Source organism: Carassius auratus, chromosome 39 (assembly GCF_003368295.1).
Source record: "Carassius auratus strain Wakin chromosome 39, ASM336829v1, whole genome shotgun sequence".
Lineage (NCBI taxonomy): Eukaryota > Metazoa > Chordata > Actinopteri > Cypriniformes > Cyprinidae > Carassius > Carassius auratus.
In genome coordinates, this window is record NC_039281.1 from 1,775,062 (window position 1) to 1,795,185 (window position 20,124).

General features: G+C 35.7%; 3 protein-coding genes across 3 annotated transcripts in view; 1 reads left to right on the top strand and 2 right to left on the bottom strand.

Moving 5' to 3' along the window:
• Positions 1–239: 239 nt before the first annotated feature.
• On the bottom strand, positions 240–6,415 carry abhd18 (abhydrolase domain containing 18). The gene is made up of 13 exons (XM_026225068.1): positions 6,295–6,415; positions 5,621–5,739; positions 5,287–5,371; positions 5,045–5,145; positions 4,847–4,922; positions 4,441–4,525; positions 4,304–4,331; positions 4,072–4,210; positions 3,841–3,930; positions 2,770–2,871; positions 2,236–2,590; positions 1,989–2,151; positions 240–1,181 (listed from the first exon to the last, which is right to left on the bottom strand). The coding sequence occupies exons 2-13, from the start codon at positions 5,710–5,712 to the stop codon at positions 1,127–1,129; spliced, it is 1,371 nt and encodes a 456-aa protein (XP_026080853.1). The 5' UTR covers positions 5,713–5,739; positions 6,295–6,415; the 3' UTR covers positions 240–1,126.
• Positions 6,416–7,259: 844 nt separating this feature from the next.
• On the top strand, positions 7,260–16,413 carry LOC113057631 (zinc transporter ZIP8). Its single transcript, XM_026225070.1, has 9 exons — positions 7,260–7,521; positions 7,632–7,949; positions 8,121–8,280; positions 9,344–9,513; positions 10,075–10,197; positions 13,097–13,219; positions 14,629–14,821; positions 14,983–15,167; positions 15,966–16,413. The coding sequence occupies exons 2-9, from the start codon at positions 7,734–7,736 to the stop codon at positions 16,113–16,115; spliced, it is 1,320 nt and encodes a 439-aa protein (XP_026080855.1). The 5' UTR covers positions 7,260–7,521; positions 7,632–7,733; the 3' UTR covers positions 16,116–16,413.
• Positions 16,414–16,844: 431 nt separating this feature from the next.
• dgkq (diacylglycerol kinase theta) overlaps positions 16,845–20,124 on the bottom strand; it is a 29,618-nt gene continuing 26,338 nt past the window's right edge. Inside the window, exons 22-23 of the mRNA XM_026225069.1 lie at positions 19,890–20,042; positions 16,845–19,640 (exon numbers count right to left, since the gene is read on the bottom strand). Coding sequence (XP_026080854.1) covers positions 19,560–19,640; positions 19,890–20,042 — 234 coding nt within the window. The 3' untranslated portion in view covers positions 16,845–19,559. The remainder of the gene's footprint in view (positions 19,641–19,889; positions 20,043–20,124) is intronic.

The following is a 20,124-nucleotide window of genomic DNA, read 5'->3' on the forward strand; positions in this document are numbered from 1 at the left end:
GGGTGATTGTATGACAATAGATGCAACATGGTATTAGTACACTTCAAACATTTATTAATATTACTGTTTATATGTGTAATTTCTTAAAATCTCTTAACCCAAAATAACGATATTTCACATAATACTGTTCTTTTTTTATTATATTAGTTTAGTCTCTGACTTCCATATTGTCATTATGATATATCTCACTGTCAGCATTTTTGACTGTTAATTTAGCAGTTTAAAAAAAAAGACACAAATACTTAGGATTGTCTTTTTATTTTTAGAGTGGAGAAACAAATGAGTGGCTCATGATGAATACAGTGAATATTGAACATGGTAGATCAGACTAGTTGACAGCAGTAATACATAAAACATTTCAGTCTATAGAAACCATAGGACTGTTAGCTGTTATTGTAGTGTTTGGCAGTGATTAGAATTTAAGGGACTGCATTTCACAGAAAATGTTTATTTCGAATTGTGGTCATATTTATGTTTTATGAGCAGCAATTATTGCTAAAGACCTGTTTGAGTACTGGAAATATATAAATTGATCAGTTCTCAAACAACTCAACTGAAATTTTAAAACATTATTATTATTATTAATTTCTGAGATATCTGCAAGATTAAAACAACAGGCCGCCCATGACAAGGCCATTTCTGGATGCGTTATTTTATAAAAACAGGAAACATTTGCTCTAAAAATGAGGATATTCTATGTTGGTGAAACAAAAAGATCGCATGCATATCAAGTTCATTGATTTGCCCTACAATTCAAAATACTACATTTTCAGAGATCTGTTTCATTAAGACTGACACCTTGATGTGTGAGTGAATTATGGTTTGGAGGCACGTCTTTGATTCGTTCTGTGAAGTGTTTGAGTCATGAAGATGTACATGAATGAAGGCAGTGAGGTCAGGAAGACAAGGTATTGTATGGGTAGAGCACATGTAAGTTGGCTTCAGGTCACTCTGAGTTTTGAGGTGTACCACACAGAGGAACACACTTCTGTCACTACGACTCCCTTTGCTAGTTCCAGTTACACATTCTTCTGTAAAACTTACATTTATCAAATTTAGTGTTCACCATCTTCATATTTCACAATCCAACAATTCTTGTCAGTACTGAGTACCAAAAAACCCATGGCTATAAGCTGGAATACTTCTGAAGAAACCGGTCATAGGCGTCATAAATTGCTTGCCTAGAAGTGAACAATAAATTGATGAAATTTAAATGTTAATACATATATTTCAAATTGATGAACCATACAGTCCATTTACTTGATAAGAAGCAATGTGCAACAGTTTAACCAAATAATTAGCATTAGTAACAGTGTTGGTAAGAAGTCTCTTATGCTCACCAAGACTGGTGCACTTATTTGATCAAAAATACAGTAAAAACAATACAATTGCAATTTAACTTTTCTGTTTTATTGTATTTGAATATGTGATTTATTTCTGTGATGCAAAGCTGAATTTTCAGCAGCCATTTCTCCAGTCTCCTTCAGAAATCTTGCTGATTTAGTTCTCAAGAAGCATTTCAATTTTCAGTTGAAACCGTATTTATTTAAAATAGAAATCTTTCACATCATTATAAGTTTTGACTGTCAAGTTTGATCAATTAAATGCATCTTTGCTGAAAAAAAGTATTCATTTATCTAAAAACAAAAACGTAAACATAATGTAAATAGTAATATTCATGATCTTTTCAAAGCATTTTCAATGAATGGGAAATGAAAAAAAAAAACTTTTAAATTTATGCAAAACCACCATAAAGAACCATGATGGTGTGTGTAATATTTGTGTACGTTAAAGTTTTCTGAAGTCACAGCTTTTTTAATTCATGGAAGAAAAAAAGTAAGCCGATTAATCTTTAGAACTTCTTTTGTGCTCTACATAAGACAGACAGTCATATAGGTTTGGAAGCACATGAGGGTGAGTAAATGATGACAAAGAATTGATTTCACTTTAAACTCGATGAATATTTTTTTTTCTAAAGTCTGACTTACCGAAACAGTCCTTGTTTAAAGAGATAGGCACTGATGTGGCCTCCTTTGAGGTAGCGAACCTCACAGCCAGGCCAGATTTCCTGTAAGCTGCGAACCCCAGTGCGTGGAACATAAGCGTCTTCCTTTGCCTGGACTATAATGATCAGACTGGGATCTACAGGCACTGGAGACAAAGTATGCAAGACAGAGAGAAGGTCAAACACAGGAACCCCATCCAAACCGTGTCAACAAAACAAAAATTTAAAACCTGAAAAATTGGCGATGTGTGTGCATTCGTCCATAACGCCCTTCATGAAGCAGAGAGACTCCCGCTGCAGCGACTGCCGCCGGTTCGCCCCCCAGGTGATGTTTTTAGCATGCAGCATGTCCAAATGAGGCCCGCTGCTGCTCACAGCAGACAGCATCTGATCCAGCCCGTCCCTCTCTCTGCGGCCCATCAGTAGGGCAGAGTCTGAGGCACGAGAGGAGCGCAGCCCCATCTGTTGGTCCCTTTCTGGTGCATGGAGGTCAAGAAGCTCATGGGTAAGATCAAGGTCAGAGAGACTGTCAAAGCTGCCTGGGGCATTTTTTACAAATTCCTGACCCATCCGGAAAGAGTCCGTCTGAAAATCAAGGTTGTGTCAGTTAGTGCTACGTAAAAAATCTCACACCTTTAAAATGAGTCATGTGACAAAGAACAAATCATATCATCTTCTGTGATCCTTTGTAGTGTCTTTCAAAAAAAAAAAAAAAAAAAAACTAAATGACAAGAAAACTCATTTTGACTACAGAATACCCCTACCCCACAATACTCCAGCATATTGATGATTTCTTCCTCATAGACTGTGTGCGCTGCATACTGCTTTTCCAGTTCTTTCCAATTCACAGCTCCACTTAAAACGCCCTGCAGAGAAGCAGATCCATTTTTATTTCCTTTTAAAAAAGGAAACAATTCTAGGGAAATCAACCTAAAATACTTCAAATGATTCCCTTTCATTTTCGATTTCTGGAATCACTCTGATGTAAAGACCGATTATTCATTCAAGAACGAAAAATTGTAAATGGGAGTGACTGACACATGGTGACGTCTATATTGCCATGTTCTGATGTCACGCACACAGGAATGAAGACGTCAAGTTATTCAAGTTCAGCAGCTGAGTGACTAATATTGCCTTTAAATTCCTACATACCAGGGTTTTAACAGTACGCTAAAACTAAAACCATTAAAACATGAAAAACAAACTTGAATAATACATGCTGACTGAAGAAAAAAAAATGGGAAAACATTTTATTTCAACTAGTTGAAATACATAACATTGCTAATCATTTTTATTTAGTTTGAACTTGATGTACTAAATTACATAATGTATAAAACTATACACAAAAAAACAAGTCAAAAACAACAAAATAAAATAAATACTAATTCAAAACATCAATAAAACATTTTCTTTAACTTATAATAGTATCTAAATAATAACACTGCTACATACTTTCACTTTTGTTTTTCATTTTCTGACAAATATAAGCTCAAAGGTGCGCTCTTCGGCGGTAATGCTATAAAACTAAGGGCAAAGATATGCATTAGATTCATAATTGATGCTTTATCTATGCGTTTTATTATTACTTACATTTGTGTGCTGCCACAGAGCCTTGCATTTCATAAACTGCTAAATAAGCAGTATTTCCCAGAAAACAGGATTTCTCTTATTCATTAAAAGTTCACAAAATGCAATCAATATTCAAATTTATAACCAAATTTTGACCACTGACTGACTGACTTGATACGTTTGAGTGCTTCACTGGTAATTATGACTTGTAGACAACTTTAATTCGCCACAATATGTCTAATATGATGCTAAAACGTAATTCTTACTGTGGTAAAAACACTTGAAGCAGTCGTCCAGGATAAACAAGGTATGAGTGGAATTGGTTTGGGCCAGTTTGTTACAGCTAGTGACGCCATCTAGGAGGAAAAGAAATAAACAAATGAACAATAGATATCGGATGTGTTAGACAGGATATGGAACAGGTTCTTCGGAACACAGCTGATCGGAAACAACATGAACTGATTAAGTCAAATGTAAAGGACGATCTAAAAACATACATGTCCACCCATAGAAATGCCCGTCATGCCTAGAGGCCAGAAACCCTCTCGCTCCAGCCAGTGTAACAGCGCAGCAGACTCCAGGATCAGCGCTCCACCCATCACAAACAGGTCTGAAACGTTCTTCAGACTGGAGCGACTGCATCAAAAACACAAATCATACACATCGTCAATATGCATTGTTCATTCGAACACGGACATCATTAGCTGCTGCCAGTAAACAGACACTCACAGCTGGTCTTTAGGTTTCCTGTATCCGTGTACGGTGGAGAGTCAAGGAGGCGTCAGATAAGATCAAAGTAAATCTTGATACTAGGGTTTACATGGCAAACTAATATGTGTACTGTAGCTTAACATTTCAAAGGATATAATAAGGATTCTCCAACAGTAGAGATGCTATCCCTGATTCTTTTATCATTGGTCTGGCCATTAGTGTTCGTCTTCTCCAGAAAAACTGCAAAAAAGAAGATGCATCAAATACAGATCAAATTCTGGATAATGCTGAAAAGCCAACTAAAAGCTATTACTATTTTGTCTAAATAATTTTTAAGCTGTTACAGCTGAATTTAGGCATATAGTATACAGAAGGATATTCATTTCAATTAAACAGATACATATTTTACATAACAATTTGGTAGAAAAAAAGAACCATATGTGACTGATAAACTACTTTTCAAAAGTTTGGGGTTGTTCTGATGTTTGTGAAACTGGTGTATGGTAATAGTGTATTGTGCATCCCTAAGAAAAAGCCCAGTGTCAGTTTTTGCTCACTCACATGGTCTCCTGTTCCAGCCAGGTGAATACAGACTGGTCTGTGCCTCTTCCATTTCTTAGGTACAATAAACTGGAATCTAGTGGGAAAGTTGCAACAAAATGTGCTCATTTGGAAGAAATTTGAATACAAGCCACACAATAAGTCACATTAATCCTTCATATTTGCATTTAGTGTTTGTGGGCGATTTGTTTTGGTTACCGGGCTTTGACAGACTCAGCTGGCAAGATGCCCGGGACAAAGTGCTCCAGTGGCGATATGAAATGACCGTTGTGAATTTTGCAATCAGTTTGATCTTCTACCTTTGGGCACAGCGGTAACACACAGTTAATATGGGTCATAATGCAATTTTCAATTATGCTGACTAGGTGTTTATTTATTTTTTTTTTTTTAAATGTACACACACATACATAAATATATATACACATTTGAATGTTTCTTACCTTGTCAATAAACACTGGGTAGTCCCTCTGAACCAGATCCTTGCATCTCTCCCTGTTGCCAATTATCTTCCGGAACTCAAATATTCTGTATTATCCACAAATTAAATTAAATAAATCATTAAATAATCTGGTGCAGACGACATATCTGTCATCTTTGAAGGACTCTTTAGGTACAATACACTTTAAAGTTCAACTTTATTAAAATTAAATATGAACATAATCCATCACACCCATACCACTGCAAATCATTGTTGAAGCATCATTATTTTATCATATTATAAGTGAAGTCATTGAAGATTCATCGTTTATTTATTTATTGATTTTTGTAGTTTACCTTTTCAGGTCCTCCGGCTTTCCCCATCCTTGGATAAAGAGTTTAGTGAGGAGAAGCCTTCTATACAGAACATCCAGCCGACTCAGACCCATTGAAAAAAACACATTCCTCTGCAAAGACTTAAATAATGATACACGTAATCAGAATTTGAGAAAGAAGTCATAATCCATCAGTCAGCAGCAGCCTTGTGGCTTTACACATTCCCACATTTAAGAACTGAGCAGCCGAGTGGGTTTAGGAGCACAACACACACTTATAAGAAACTAAAATAGCTCCTGCTAGACGATGAAAAGACACATCTTTGGTGATCAAACTTTACAGGGCGCGTTAACTTAATTAGTTTCTGAATGAGAACATACGTTAGTTATTGGACCTCTCATTCATTCATGACAGTAACGTTACTGACTATTGAGTAACCCCTGGACAATGACACTTCAGTTAGTTCTTCTTATTTTGACCTTAAAAATCTGGTTTCTCATATTGTCCCTAAAAGAAGAACAGGTTGTGAACATCCCACAAAGACCGTATGTTGTCAATCTAATCAGCTATCAGTGATGAAGCTGCAGTACAGTTGTACATAACGTTATAGTTTGACCAGCTGCTGGCGTTTCCGACCCCACACAAAACTTTAAAACAAATTGCGTATGAATGAACGTGAGGAAATGAGTTTATACCTCAATCTAAAAGGGTGTAGATGTGGTTGTCTCTGAGGAAACCGGATCACTGCACATGACAGGGCAAACTCCAGTTGATGGTGTAGCGCAAGACTCACTGTGACACTTCCGGAAGTAACTCTTCTTCTACGCTTACGATCGGTGGTGCTGTATTCAGTGGCACCAGTAGATGGCGGTATTATAAAGGATATTTTAACGAGTTATTACAGGTGAGCTCTATATTCATAGTAGAACTCTCCAGGATAGCTTTCAGATTTTCTAGCGTTATTTTAAACCAGTACTATGGATCCTATTTTCATTGGGTTCCAAAATGAATTATATATTTAAAAGCATTCCAGTAGAACTAACAGGATTTCTTCATTGCCCCAGATTCAGTTTCCCACCCCATCGCTTTAAGTTTAAGAAAATCCTTAAATGTTTATAGTTATGAGACTATTTAATTTAGTAATATATTTACTTGTTCATTTTGTATGCTGTATTTAAAGATTTAGCCAGTTTTATCTTGAGCATCACTGTAGAGCAGAGTTAAACTTAATAACACAATTAAACATTTGAAACAATGCTAACGTTACTTGAATTAGGGGAACTTTAACGTTCTCTAAGATGATTTTAAATATAAAATATGAATATTTAAATAAATAAAAATAGCTCTAAAAAGTAAAACATTAACGCATGTCGCGTTTTTATTGTGCCTTTCTAATAAAATATGCTATTTATAACGTTAAAAATGTTACAATTGACAGAATGGGCAAACGCACGCACACACACACACACACACGTACCGTATATATATATATATATATATATATATATATATATATATATATATATATATATATATATATATATATATATATATATATATATATATATATATATATGCACATGGAAAAGCATCGTAATTACATGCGGGCTCCGCCCACGTCCCGCCTACAATCAATAAATTGTGCAATGTTTGCCAGGTTATGAATTGAGCACGGCGCATTTATTCACATGCTGTTGTTCACTCAGTTAACTAACTAGCTGGAAAATTAGCCTGTAGTGTCTTGCAAAAGTTACTTTAGTGTAAATTAATTTGTATTCAATCTCATATCAAAATAATTGCCTTGATGAAGCCCCTTCTGCTGGATTCCAGTCGAGATGTTTTGACCGCAGGACTAGTTTACTTGTGGGTGAAACAAGCGGAGTTTATCAAGGTTGGCTGGGTGCCGAATGGAGGAGCGACAGGTCACCGAGGATACGAATAGTTTAGAGAAATAATTAATTACTTTAATCGTTTTTTTTATCTTTGTTCTTAATATGCAACTTTGCTTGCTGCTGTTTTGTGTTCGAGTCAGACTGTGTCCTCTGCTCCCTGGATAATCTCCAGAAGACGCTCAAACTCTCGCTGCTTTTGCTCCATTCTGCTCGCTTCAGACTGAAACGTGTGGTCTGTAAGCATGGCAGGCATTCCCAAATCTTTTCCTCATGTGTTCATAGGCTTTCTAATAACTGTAATCTCAGGATTAAGAGCCAGCTCTCTGCAGCAGGTTTTCGTGAAGGATATTGTGGCTGTTTACGGAGAAAACGGTTCACTGGATATCAGTGGCATTAACAGATTATTGGAGACTATTGTGCAAGACAAGTTGGATCCAGACATTCCTCTGCATGCTCAGGTAATCTGGTAACTTTAGTTACTAAAAGTTGTTTACTAAACTTGTAAATAATATTTCACATTTTATATTTTAGGCACAAGCCACATTAGAGAGCATACACAAAAACTGTATAATTTGATGAGGTTTGTCATTCTCAGTCCTGTCTCATTGATTTCTGTCTCTGTTTATCAGTGCGTGTCTGGAGCAGATATTCTGGTGCACTATGGGCTTCAGAACCTCTCTCAGCTGACAGAGGAGCATCTGGTCACTGTCTGTCCAGCTCTGCTCAACCAAGCTGTACTGCCACCCTGTTCAACTGAACCTCCGCTGCACCGTGACACTGATCTTCGTGGTGAGTCTTCATCTGCTGAATACTTCTTCATAATTGAACTTTCAAGTCTACAGTTGTCAAAGACCTTTCTCCTGATGTATAACTGCAGTTACAAGCAATTGTGTTTAGCTGCTTAAAAAAGTAAATAAAAAAATTAACTTTATTAACTTAATATAAAACAAAGTCTCTATAGAAGATGGTATTCTATAGTTTTTGATTACAGTAATAAAAATCGCAGTAGACAATAATGCAATTTCATAAAAATGATGTCATAAAGCAAAAATCTTATTTTTTTGCAAAACAACTTTTGTATTAGTGTTATTTCTGTACAGCTTTTATGCTCATTTAAATAAAAAAATGTAAACTTGTTTAAATAAAAAAAAAAAAATTTTTACTATAAAAGTAAAAATGTACTGTATTGAGAACAATGTTATGAATAATGTATTGAGAATAATTGTCTTAATTATGTTGCAAAGCTAAAATCTATGCATTTAAAAAAAAACTATATATATATATATATATATATATATATATATATATATATATGTGTGTGTGTGTGTATATATATATATATATATATATATATATATATATATATATATATATATATATATATATATATATATATATATATATATATATATATATATATATATATAACAATTCAAACTATTTATAAAAACTATAATAGTATCTCAATGATTCTAAAACACTAAATGCAAAGTATGCAAAATATTTTACTATAATAGAGTAAAAACATTCTGGTTAACAGTAATGAAAATGTCATAAAAACTATGCAAAACACAATTTTCTTTATTTAAACAAACACTACATGAATTCATATTTTTGTACATATATTATTTTTACACTGCTTTCTTAATTTTTAAAACAATGCTGTATATCAGTATAATCGAGTAATCGTAATAAAGTCTTGAAAATCACTTTTGAGAATAAAATAGATTACAGACAATTATGATTTGTTGCCTTAACATCGTAAAGCATTTTTTTTTTTTTTTGTGAAATGTGATTTACCCTCATGCCTAATTTTAGCTGTGTGAGCTTTGCCTTTTCTTTTTGCACACAGTATGGGGATTTGGCTTCTTGGCTGTTACCATCATTAATCTGGCCTCACTGCTGGGTCTGACTCTCATTCCTGTAACTAAAAAGCCCTACTTCCCAAAAGTGCTCTCCTACTTCATAGGTCTGGCAGTAGGCACGCTCTTCTCCAATGCTGCTCTCCAACTTATACCTGAGGTCAACTGCTTTTCCATTTCTCAGTTTCTTTTCATTGTTCAAAGTTTGCATTAGTCTTCTGAAAGCTTTCCTCAGGTCAGTTTAGGACAGTCTTCCAAGAGGTTGTTGACGGTCACATTGGTGGCTCATCGGGATTATTAACCCAGTTACCTACACTGGTTTATTCTTGCTTCATAGAAGCCATGAAGTCAACCTCCAACTGATAAGCTACTATTTCACATCTTTAATTGCGGTCTTATCAGCACCATGATGCTGATGCAGATTATTTATGCTTACAGTGATTACCGGTACACAATTCTAAAATGCTAAATGCTCTTTGAACTGGACTTATTAATTCAGGTTTATTTTCTAGAAAAGTGCAGACATTTCTTGATATGTGATGACATGATCGTTGCATGACGTGATGTTCGTTTTGCAGTAAACACATGTTGTAGTATTTATTTTGGGTTTGCAGTTTAACTTGTAACTAATAAAGTGTATGTGTACACGGGGAACTCTGGGTATATAGTTTAACTTGCTCATACACATATGATTTCATGATTAAATCCTCTAATTGAACAGGCCTTTGGGTTTGACCCAAAAACAGATGGTTACATTTTCCAATCTATTGGAATCTTTGGTGGATTCTATGTGCTGTACGTCACTGAAAAAATCCTGAGGATAGTCCTGAAACCAGAACATGAGGTGGGTTCATCTCAGGATTATGAAGACTGAACATTGAGAACTCAATTCACGTGATATCTTTATTAATTTTGTTGTCTTTAAATAATTTAAAACTAATTTACAATAATAAAATGCACAGTTAAAATCGGTAAGTCAAAGCATTCTGCTGCCAAATAGTCAAATAAAATGATATTTCACTATGCAAACTTTTCTATATGTAATAAAATATTTACACTCAAACCAATATAGCATAATTGATAAATACAGTAGATGTATAGGATAGTGAGCAGGGTAGTGCACAGTTAGCAGGTCATTATCGATAAAACAACTCCTTCAGGGTTATAAAATTTTTATTTTGAGATAATGATTTATTGACTATATTATCTCATAGTTAATACACATACAGGTGCATCTCAAATTAGAATGTCGTGGAAAAGTTAATTGCAGTTATTAAACTCAAATTGTAAAACTCGTGTTTTAAATAAATTCAATGCACACAGACTGAAGTAGATTAAAGGTCATTGCACACTGAGTTCGAAATTTTCCTGTAAAAATCGTATTTGTGATCCGAAAAATTTTCATGCACAGAGACTTTGCACACTGAGTCTGATGCGTATTAATGAATGTTACGGGAAAAAAAACGCAAAACAATACAAAATCACGTCTTCAAGTAATGAGGATGCTTTTTTGTTTGTTTTTGTCCTCTGTCTTAAAAAGAGAAAAAGAAAGGGGAAATATTGGTTCCATCCACTACTGCGATCGCGTAGAGAGGACGAAGAATTCCACCTCCTTATCGAGGAGCTGTGGAATTCAAAGTTTACTTCAGGTTGTCAGTGGCTCAGTTTGATGTTTTGCGAGCGATACTGGAGCCACATATTAAAAAGAAGACCACCAATTTCCATGCATAAATTGATCCTGAACAGAGACTGGCAGTATGGACCCGTACGCGCGTGCACACACACACACACACACACACACACACACACACACACATACAGTTTACAGGGACTTGGTGTGCTATAATTATAACTGTGATATAATAAAATTTGTAGTATTTTTGATACAATAACATTTGTATATATAATTGTAGGTTAGGTATTTGAGAACTGGTGATTCATTCACTATTGACAGCAGTTTTACGGTGACTCTGAGTTGTCAAAACATCTCTCAAAATGCGTTTTTATACAGTCTATGGTTTTTACGGATGCGAAAAATGCAGAAAATCAAACCTGTTCCGATTTTTTTTTTTTTTTTTTTTTTTTTTTTTTTTTTTTTTTTTGAAGGGCGAAAGTTTCGGATGCAGTGTGAAAGCGTGATTGACAGAACGTGAGGTCGAATACATTTTTTGACGTGCAAAAATTTCACACGCGAATTTCAGACTCGGTGTGCAATGACCTTAAGTCTTTGGTTCTATTAATTGTGATGATTTTGGCTCACATTTAACAAAAACCAATCAATCACTATCTCAACTGATTAGAATATGGTGACGTGCCAATCAGCTAATCAACTCAAAACACCTGCAAAGGTTTCCTGAGCCTTCAAAATGGTCTCTCAGTTTGGTTCACTAGGCTAAACAATCACGGGGAAGACTGCTGACAGTCCAGAAGACAATCATTGACACCCTTCACAATGATGGTAAGCCACAAACATTAATTGCCAAGAAGGCAATGGCTGTACACAGAGTGCTGTATCCAAGCATGTTAACAGAAAGTTGAGTGGAAGGAAAAAGCGTGGAAGAAAAATATGCACAACCAACCGAGAGAACCGCAGTAGGCCTTGTGAGGATTGTCAAGCAAAATCGATTCAAGAATTTGAGTGAACTTCACAAGGAATGGACTGAAGCTGGAGTCAAGGCTTCATGAGCCACCACACACAGATGTGTCAATGAATCTGCTGATCCACAGACAACATCAGAGGTATCTTACTTGGTCTAAGCAGAAGAAGAACTGGACTGTTGTCCAGTGGTCCAAAGTCCTGTTTTCAGATGAGAGCAAGTTTTGTATTTCATTTGGAAACCAAGGTCCTAGAGTCTGGAGGAAGGGTGGAGAAGCTCATAGCCCAAGCTGTCTGAAGTCCTGTGTTAAGTTTCCACAGTCTTTGATGATTTTGGGTGCAATGTCATCTGCTGGTGTTGGTCCATTGTGTCTTTTGGAAACCAAAGTCACCTGCATCCGTTTACCAAGACATTTTGGAGCACTTCATGCTTCCTTATGCTGACCAGCTTTTTGAAGATGCTGATTTCATTTTCCAGCAGGATTTGGCACTTGCCCACAATGCCAAAAGCCCCAAAAGTTGGTTAAATGACTATGGTGTAGGTGTGCTTGACTGGCCAGCAAACTCACCAGACCTGAACCCCAGAGAGAATCTATGGGGTATTGTCAAGAGGAAAAGGAGAAACAATAGACCGAAAAATGCAGATGAGCTGAAGGTCACTGTCAAAGAAACCTGGGCTCCCAAACCACCTCAGCAGTGCCACAAACTGATCACCTCCATGCACCTAACAAGTATTGAGTACATGTACAGTAAATTAACATACTTTCCAGAAGGCCAACAATTAACTAAAAATGTTTTTTATTGGTCTTATGAAGTATTCTAATTTGTTGAGATAGTGAATTGGTGGGTTTTTGTTAAATGTGAGCCAAACTCATCACAATTAAAAGAACAAAAGATTTAAACTACTTCGGTCTGTGTGCATTGAATTTATTTAATACACAAGTTTAACAGTTTGAGTTGAATTACTGAAAAAAATGAACTTTTCCACAACATTCTAATTTATTGAGATGCACCCATATATAATTCTAATTAACAGCAAGCACATGGCCAAGCTTCCTTAATGGTACATGTCAGATATGTTGTGTATTAGTGTGTATGTTCTTTAACACCATATACAGTAATCATATGTTTGACTTTTGAACCTCAGCATGGCCACGGACACAGTCACTTCCAGCCCTCAGAGGGGGTCCAACAGAACGGCGTCATCAGTACGGTGGACTCTGCCAATAGCGACAAAGCCAGCATGACCTCTGACCCTCCAGTGCAGCAGGTACAACTCGTCAGGTCTCACAAAACTACGAGTAATGCCAAGAGATATGTTAGCGGCCTAAATATATGGCCCAACAGTTTGGAGATACTAATTTATTCCCACATTAAATGAAGCTAAAATATGAAATGGTAAATTAACTAGTAAAACTACATTTTTACATTTTCAGTGTGTGCTTGTCCATGCAAAACTCACTAATGGGATTGTTTTACGGTTGCTTACTGATAAAATTATAATATAAAAAGGATAAAATAAATACAATAAATAACTTTTAGTAAATAATGTTAACAAGTTTGGGGTTCATAGGAATCTTTTTTTTTTTTTTTTTGAAAGATTAAATCAAAAAAATTTCGTCAAACCTAAAAACATGTCACTGTTTCCACAAAAATATTATAGCTGATTATATATTATACCACAAAAATAGCAGCACAACAGTTTTCAACTTTGATAATAATAAGAAATGTTTATTTTTTTAATTATTATTATTAAGCAGTAAATCATCATACAAAATGATTTCTGAAAAGTCATGTTACACTGAAGACTGAATATTCAGCTTTGCATCACAGGAATTAAAGGTAAAGCTAATTAAAGACATATATATTTTTGTAGTAAAACTTTTAACATTTTCTGTGGTGCTTGTCCAGGCAAAAACAGGATTCCAAGTACTTTGTGGTTACTAAGGTGTTCTAGGTGGTTGCATGCTCTTAAAGAGCCCACCTCCTCAAGTCTATCATAGTCTGGACTTCATAAAGGGCTCAGGAACTGTGCAGGAAACGTTATGCATCAAATTAATTGCTAATTATATCAGTAATGCTTGGGCTAGCAAACACCTCAAATTGTTATATCTTTAAATACTGATTATCACAACAGTAATCAATTTAAGATTACTTGAAAGTGTCTGTCATTATCAAATAGAGATAAATACCAGTCGTTTGTCATGACAACTCGGCTATTGCACTATTAAGTGTAACATCACACTGTGGTCAATGGTTAAACCAGAATCTTGGGTAATGTGATAACAGTACTCCTTCAAATATTATTTGAAAGCCCCCAGTTGACTCTTTAAGTGTTGTTAGAATGTAACACGACATGACTAGTTTAAAAGCAGGGTTTTTTTGGTACAGATTTAAGAATTTGGTCAGTCCAACTGTAGAGACACACACACACAGCTGTGTTTGCTTTTATCTGTCACAGCTGCCAGCAGAAACAAGATTGTCTTCTGCTCTTTGACCTACATCACGTGTACCATGCTATTGGGATCGTCTTTTTGACACTCCAACAATACAAAAAGTTAGACCTCAGGGCTAAAAGTAAATAGTATTTGTAATATGAAGCCAGGGTTGAAGCTCAAGAGGGTACAGTAATGTTGTTATAGTATGAAATGAGGTTTTAATACGTGAACGTCATTGCAGCACACTTGCAGATGGCTCAGAGGGAGACAGCGGCTGGCCAATGTAAAGACGGTGGCATGGATGATTTCCCTGAGCGATGCTCTACACAACTTCATTGACGGACTGGCCATCGGCGCCTCGTTCACCGTGTCTATTCTCAGCGGCTTTAGCACTTCTATCGCTATCGTCTGTGAGGAATTCCCTCATGAGCTGGGTAAGAGAAATAAAGACTCTTTACCCAACCGGAAATGTTGTCAGTTCTGAACTTTAACCCCTCTGCCACACTACCTCTGCCCTTTGAATGTTGACCTTAATGGAAAAAAACAAAACAACAACAACACGTGAAGCACATTTGTGTTCTGTCTCCCCCTGTAGGCGACTTCATCATCCTGCTGAACGCTGGATTGAGTATTCCTCAGGCCGCCTTCTTCAACCTGCTGTCTGCTATGTCCTGCTACGTGGGTCTGGTCCTGGGCATCTTGTTGGGTAGCACTTTTGCACCCAGTGTCATCTTTGCCTTTGCTGGCGGCATGTTCCTTTACATTTCCTTGGCTGATATGGTAAGAGCAGTGTGGGTTAGAATTAGAATTTTATTTTTCTAACCCCACTGTCAGATCTTTTTTTCTTGTATTAAACATAAACATACATTTTTCAGAAAGAAAGATTTCTTTTATATTTGTACAGGAAAACAAGCCAAAAACAAGCTAAAAATAATGTGTGTGTATATATATATATTTGTAGTGAAATAAATGCTGTTCTTTTGAATTTTCTTTTTCAAGAATCCTGAAAATAAATGAAAGTATTCCACAAAAATATTAAGTAGCACAAACGTTCATAATAATGTTTCGTGAGGAGCAAATCAGAACATTAGAATGATTTCTGATGGATCACATGACACTAAAGAATAGAGTAATGACATTTACTCTAAATTATATTTATAAATTATATTTTTAAATATATATAAAAAAAAATAGTATAAACACTTATTTTAATATTTCAGTTGTTACAGTATTTTTGATCAAATAGATGCAGCTTTGGTGATCCTAAAAGACTTCTTTTAAAAACATAAAAATATAAATAGTTCTGACCCTTAAACTTGTAAAAAGGAAACTCATTTCAATCCTATCATTTTTACTTATGAAGAAAAATATATTTAGGGTTTTTCCCACATGATCTGAGCTGAATAAGAAATCTTATGTTATCACTTTTGTCAAATTTCTTTCTTCATTATATCATTATTAATTTATTTAGGATTAAAATGAGTAGAAAATGACTTTGGTTCCACTCTTAATGCCTAAATGAAACACGAATCTGTGTTAGCTGAGCAAATACTGACCATCTTTCTCTCTCACACATAGCTGCCTGAAATGAACATGATTGCTAGTGAACAAGTGCAGAGCACGAAGGACGATCTCATTTTCTTTGCGATCCAGAACGCAGGAATGCTGTCAGGTTTTGCCATGATTCTTCTCATCACATTGTATGGTGGGAACATTAGCCTGGGCTGAGCCCTCAATTCTGTGCCCACTCCAGATCATTCTCTCATTTAAGCTATTTATTTGAGAATATACTACTTTAAAATCATTTATACTGTGAAACTTGAAAATCTTTAGGAGTAAAATCATTTGATGATTTGTGTAAGCTGATTATTCTCAATATATATATATATAATTCTAGACATTTTATACCATTGTAAATAACTGACCTACTAATCATGTTTTGTAGAAAAGAAGGCACAGAGTGATTTATGGCTTCTGAAATCATGCAAAATAAAAAGACAGAACAGAACTGTATTAAAAAGTCAAATTTATGTTTTTCTTTTTTTCATTGGACATCCATAATATATCTATACATTTAGTTATTTAATATTCATTAAACACAATGTACACTTAAAAGCATCTTTAAAACAGTACAGTCAGTGCAATATATTTACAGATCAAATCAAAAACATTTTCTCTCCAAAAATATACATTTATAATTAAACCCACTTTACAAGAAGTATTCATAAACCTTCAGTCACACCAGGAGGTAAAATATCTTAAACTGTTTTTTGACTGAACAAAGTTATTGGGTGAATCTCACAAAACAAGGTCATATTTCATTCTAAAAAAAGAAAAGAAATGATACTTTGCTTAAAGATATTTTGTCTTTTTTTTTTTCAAGGTCTTGTCGTCAAGTATTTATCAGAATTGTAGTTATTGTTGCACTCCCTTTAATGCAAAAAACAAAAAGAGAGATCTAACGTCGATCACCAGTGGGAATTACATTTAAAGAAAAACAACAACAAAATTGTCATCAAAAGAATGTCAAAATTTAATATAATTGAGAATTTTGTTCTTTTGAATTTTTGTGGTGAACTGGGATGTGTTTTCATGCGATTCACCCAATAAGGAGGCACATCAGCTCTAATAAACCTAGAACAGCACGGTTCTACTTCATAGTCACTGAACCAGCAGAACAAACAGAATGGCAAGAGTTAATCACACACATACGGCAAGCACTTATATGAGGCACTAAACGAAGAGATCGGGTCAAACCACACCACAGAACAGAACAGCACGTAACCCGAGGGGATTTCATGTCAACAGGCACAACTAATGCAGAAAATCACCACTGTACACATCGCTGGCAAAAGAATGACACAAGAGAGAGAATACAGCATCTTCATCTTGGATTCGAACTAGAAATAAAATAAAGCCACTGAGACCTAAACCATCCGGCATACTATAAAGAACACTGGACTGCACCATATTAGGTAATGCTAATACTTGTTTATTAATACTAGAGCTGCTGACTCCAAAAAACTGTATGTTTTACTATTAGCATGTCACACTTTCTAACCAAATGTTAGCATTTTGTAGCATTTTTGCTTTCAACAAACATTTATAAAGTGATGGAGTCTTGTTTTATCTCTTAATCAGCAGAAAAACTGTCACAAAGACATTCCTATCTTTATTTGAGGTTAAGGTTAAGGTTAAACTATTGTTCAGTTGTCAGCTGTTTATATATATATATATATATATATGATTTTAATATTTTATTTTGTGAAAAACTGTACATGATGGAAAGTTTGTGATATTTTGTAACTCAAATTGACCTAATATTAAAGTATTTTTTGCAAATTAGCTGATTTTTTTTTTCCTTTTCAAGATGCAGTGCTGTTTAATCTTGGTCAGATTTCCATATTCATCATCACAGACCTTACGGTAGCGCCATAATTAATTTCTGCCAGGGATGAAAATGAGGCTGTGAGTGACAGACGTCCAGTGTCTTCAATGGATTGTACTACGACTGTTTAGCTGCAACGGTGATGAAAATACAAATCCTCCGTAAACCGGTTTCGAAAGTTGTGAGCTGTGAAAAGTGACATGATATAGTTACTTTATAAAGTGCATGTCATGGTAAAGACTGCAAATCTATCCCTCACAGCTTCATTTTCATCTGGTCAATTCAATAGGCGTCCAACCTGACCTATTTGACCTATTCCGAATATTCCCAGACACAACCCATGAAGTCTTTGGGAGAACTTGGCAGAACTTGATTCTTGAAGTGATGTGTGCCGGTGAGATGAGGTAGATGAAGTCAAACATCTGAGGCTGCGCACTGCGTCCGGCACGTTTTCAGAGCAACAGCCTGCCAATAATGCGAGACCGATGGGGATTGGAGAGTCTAACCAATCACACACACACAATCTAAGGCCAGCCTCATGAATCCAGGGCTGACCAGTCACTGTACAGACGGCATATTTAAACTAGCCAGTATATCACAATACTGCGCTCGCCTCTAGTTTTGGCATTACAATAGGATGAGTAACTTTACACGACTATGTCAGAAAACAGTAACAAATGTATTTACTTACAAATCGATGCTTTCACCAGAACATGATAAAGCTATGTCGGCTTAAAGGTTCATATAACCAGTTAAACTAACTGGCACCATGTTAAATACCACATATGCTGCGTGATCTTGCATGGAATGTTTTATCAAGTATCATACGGCATTATATTACGATTAACACCAGAAGTGGTGCATGTGTCCACAAACATCGCATGGGAATTTACAAACATGCATCCTACATAAAATCCACAACTCTTTAGCGTTTCACAGTATTTTTCGGTACCACACATGTTCGAAAAGCTATTAATATTCATCCGCCTTTTACAAAACGGCTGTGATGACGGCAAATTTGTTTACGCGCGTTTTGGTGAGGCGCATGATTGCACCTACAGTCTCACAGCTGAGAAAAGCTACAAAACTGAAATACAAAAGACAACAATCTCTCCCCAACACACTTATACAATCAAATGTGCTCTTAATGGAGTGGTTTGTACATTTATACTGCATTCATTTGGTTCAGATACTTGTAGAAAGCTACTAGAGGGCTGCTATTGCAAATAAACTTCAAGTAAGACATTAAAGGTAATAATTATAAAGATGAAAAATGACCAGGTGAGTCAAAGTATGTATCATAAACCAAAAAGGCCGCCATATGTGAAAGAGGAGTGATGATCATAACTTGGTGATGTTCACAAAAGTGTATTTTTTTGGCATTTGTGATGCACATGATGTGATTAACTACTGGTTATTAATATGCACTGTAGCCTTTCAGTGATTGACTACTTTAAGACAATATCCCCTTTGAAAACAAGATGCAGTTTGGCAATCAAAAAAATATATATATCTACACCAGTTTGAATCTAAGGCAAAACCAGGCTGAGGGCAGCTAAAGTCCTGAGTAACAGACTGCAGTGCTATTGTCAGACAGGGTTTGAACGCTACTGACTATGAGATGATAGAGATGTCTGTGTAATACCTCAGCTAAAGTAATTAAAGTAGCATTGATACCAACCCAGAATGTAACAAAGAACAGAGCACAGACTAAAAGAAATGTTGTCACGTTGACAGTAAAGGGCTGTCAATGCAATGTTTGTGCGCTTTGTCACTGCCCACCGTCACTGGGAGCTGGACTGGCCTTCCTTCAAACTGCCTGATTGTTTCTTCTGCTTGGCCTTGGACTTTCTCAGCATGCACACCTAAAATAGAGAATGTACCCATTTTAAATACACAAAAATGGTGGAGGGGAATGACCTTTGGTTTCGTTCACAATTCTTCTGCCATTCTTAGTAACGAGGTAGTTGCTTTCTTTGTGACCTTTCTTCAGTGTTAAATTCAGATATTCTACGTCATAATGTTGTGTTGTCTTCACACTGCTGAGCTGCTAAGAACTGAAGCAACCAGGCCAATGAGGGGGTATGAATGAGTTTAGAAGTATATAAAAGCACCTTTGGTCCCGCAGCGGAGATGATGATCTGTCCAGGTGATTGTATCCAGGGTTCTCCATCCACCTGCACTGGAATGGGTTTGTTCACACTGATACGAATGTAGCTGCCCTGAGCGAGACGAATCCCAGAGCGCAGCCCACTCTGAACCTGACCCTGAAGAAAAAAAACTATTATTATTATTATTTATATATATATATATATATATATATATATATATATATATATATATATATAT

Excerpts from the sequence above, each read along its gene's own strand:
- LOC113057631 (XM_026225070.1), top strand. The coding sequence starts at position 7,734 with ATGGCAGGCATTCCCAAATCTTTTCCTCATGTGTTCATAGGCTTTCTA. Across the intron at positions 9,514-10,074 it reads CTCTCCAACTTATACCTGAG|GCCTTTGGGTTTGACCCAAA; the intron begins GTCAACTGCTTT and ends CTAATTGAACAG. Across the intron at positions 13,220-14,628 it reads CTGACCCTCCAGTGCAGCAG|CACACTTGCAGATGGCTCAG; the intron begins GTACAACTCGTC and ends ACGTCATTGCAG.
- abhd18 (XM_026225068.1), bottom strand. The coding sequence starts at position 5,712 with ATGGGTCTGAGTCGGCTGGATGTTCTGTATAGAAGGCTTCTCCTCACT. Across the intron at positions 2,152-2,235 it reads ACACATCGCCAATTTTTCAG|TGCCTGTAGATCCCAGTCTG; the intron begins GTTTTAAATTTT and ends CTTTGTCTCCAG. Across the intron at positions 1,182-1,988 it reads TTTAAACAAGGACTGTTTCG|GCAAGCAATTTATGACGCCT; the intron begins GTAAGTCAGACT and ends GTTCACTTCTAG.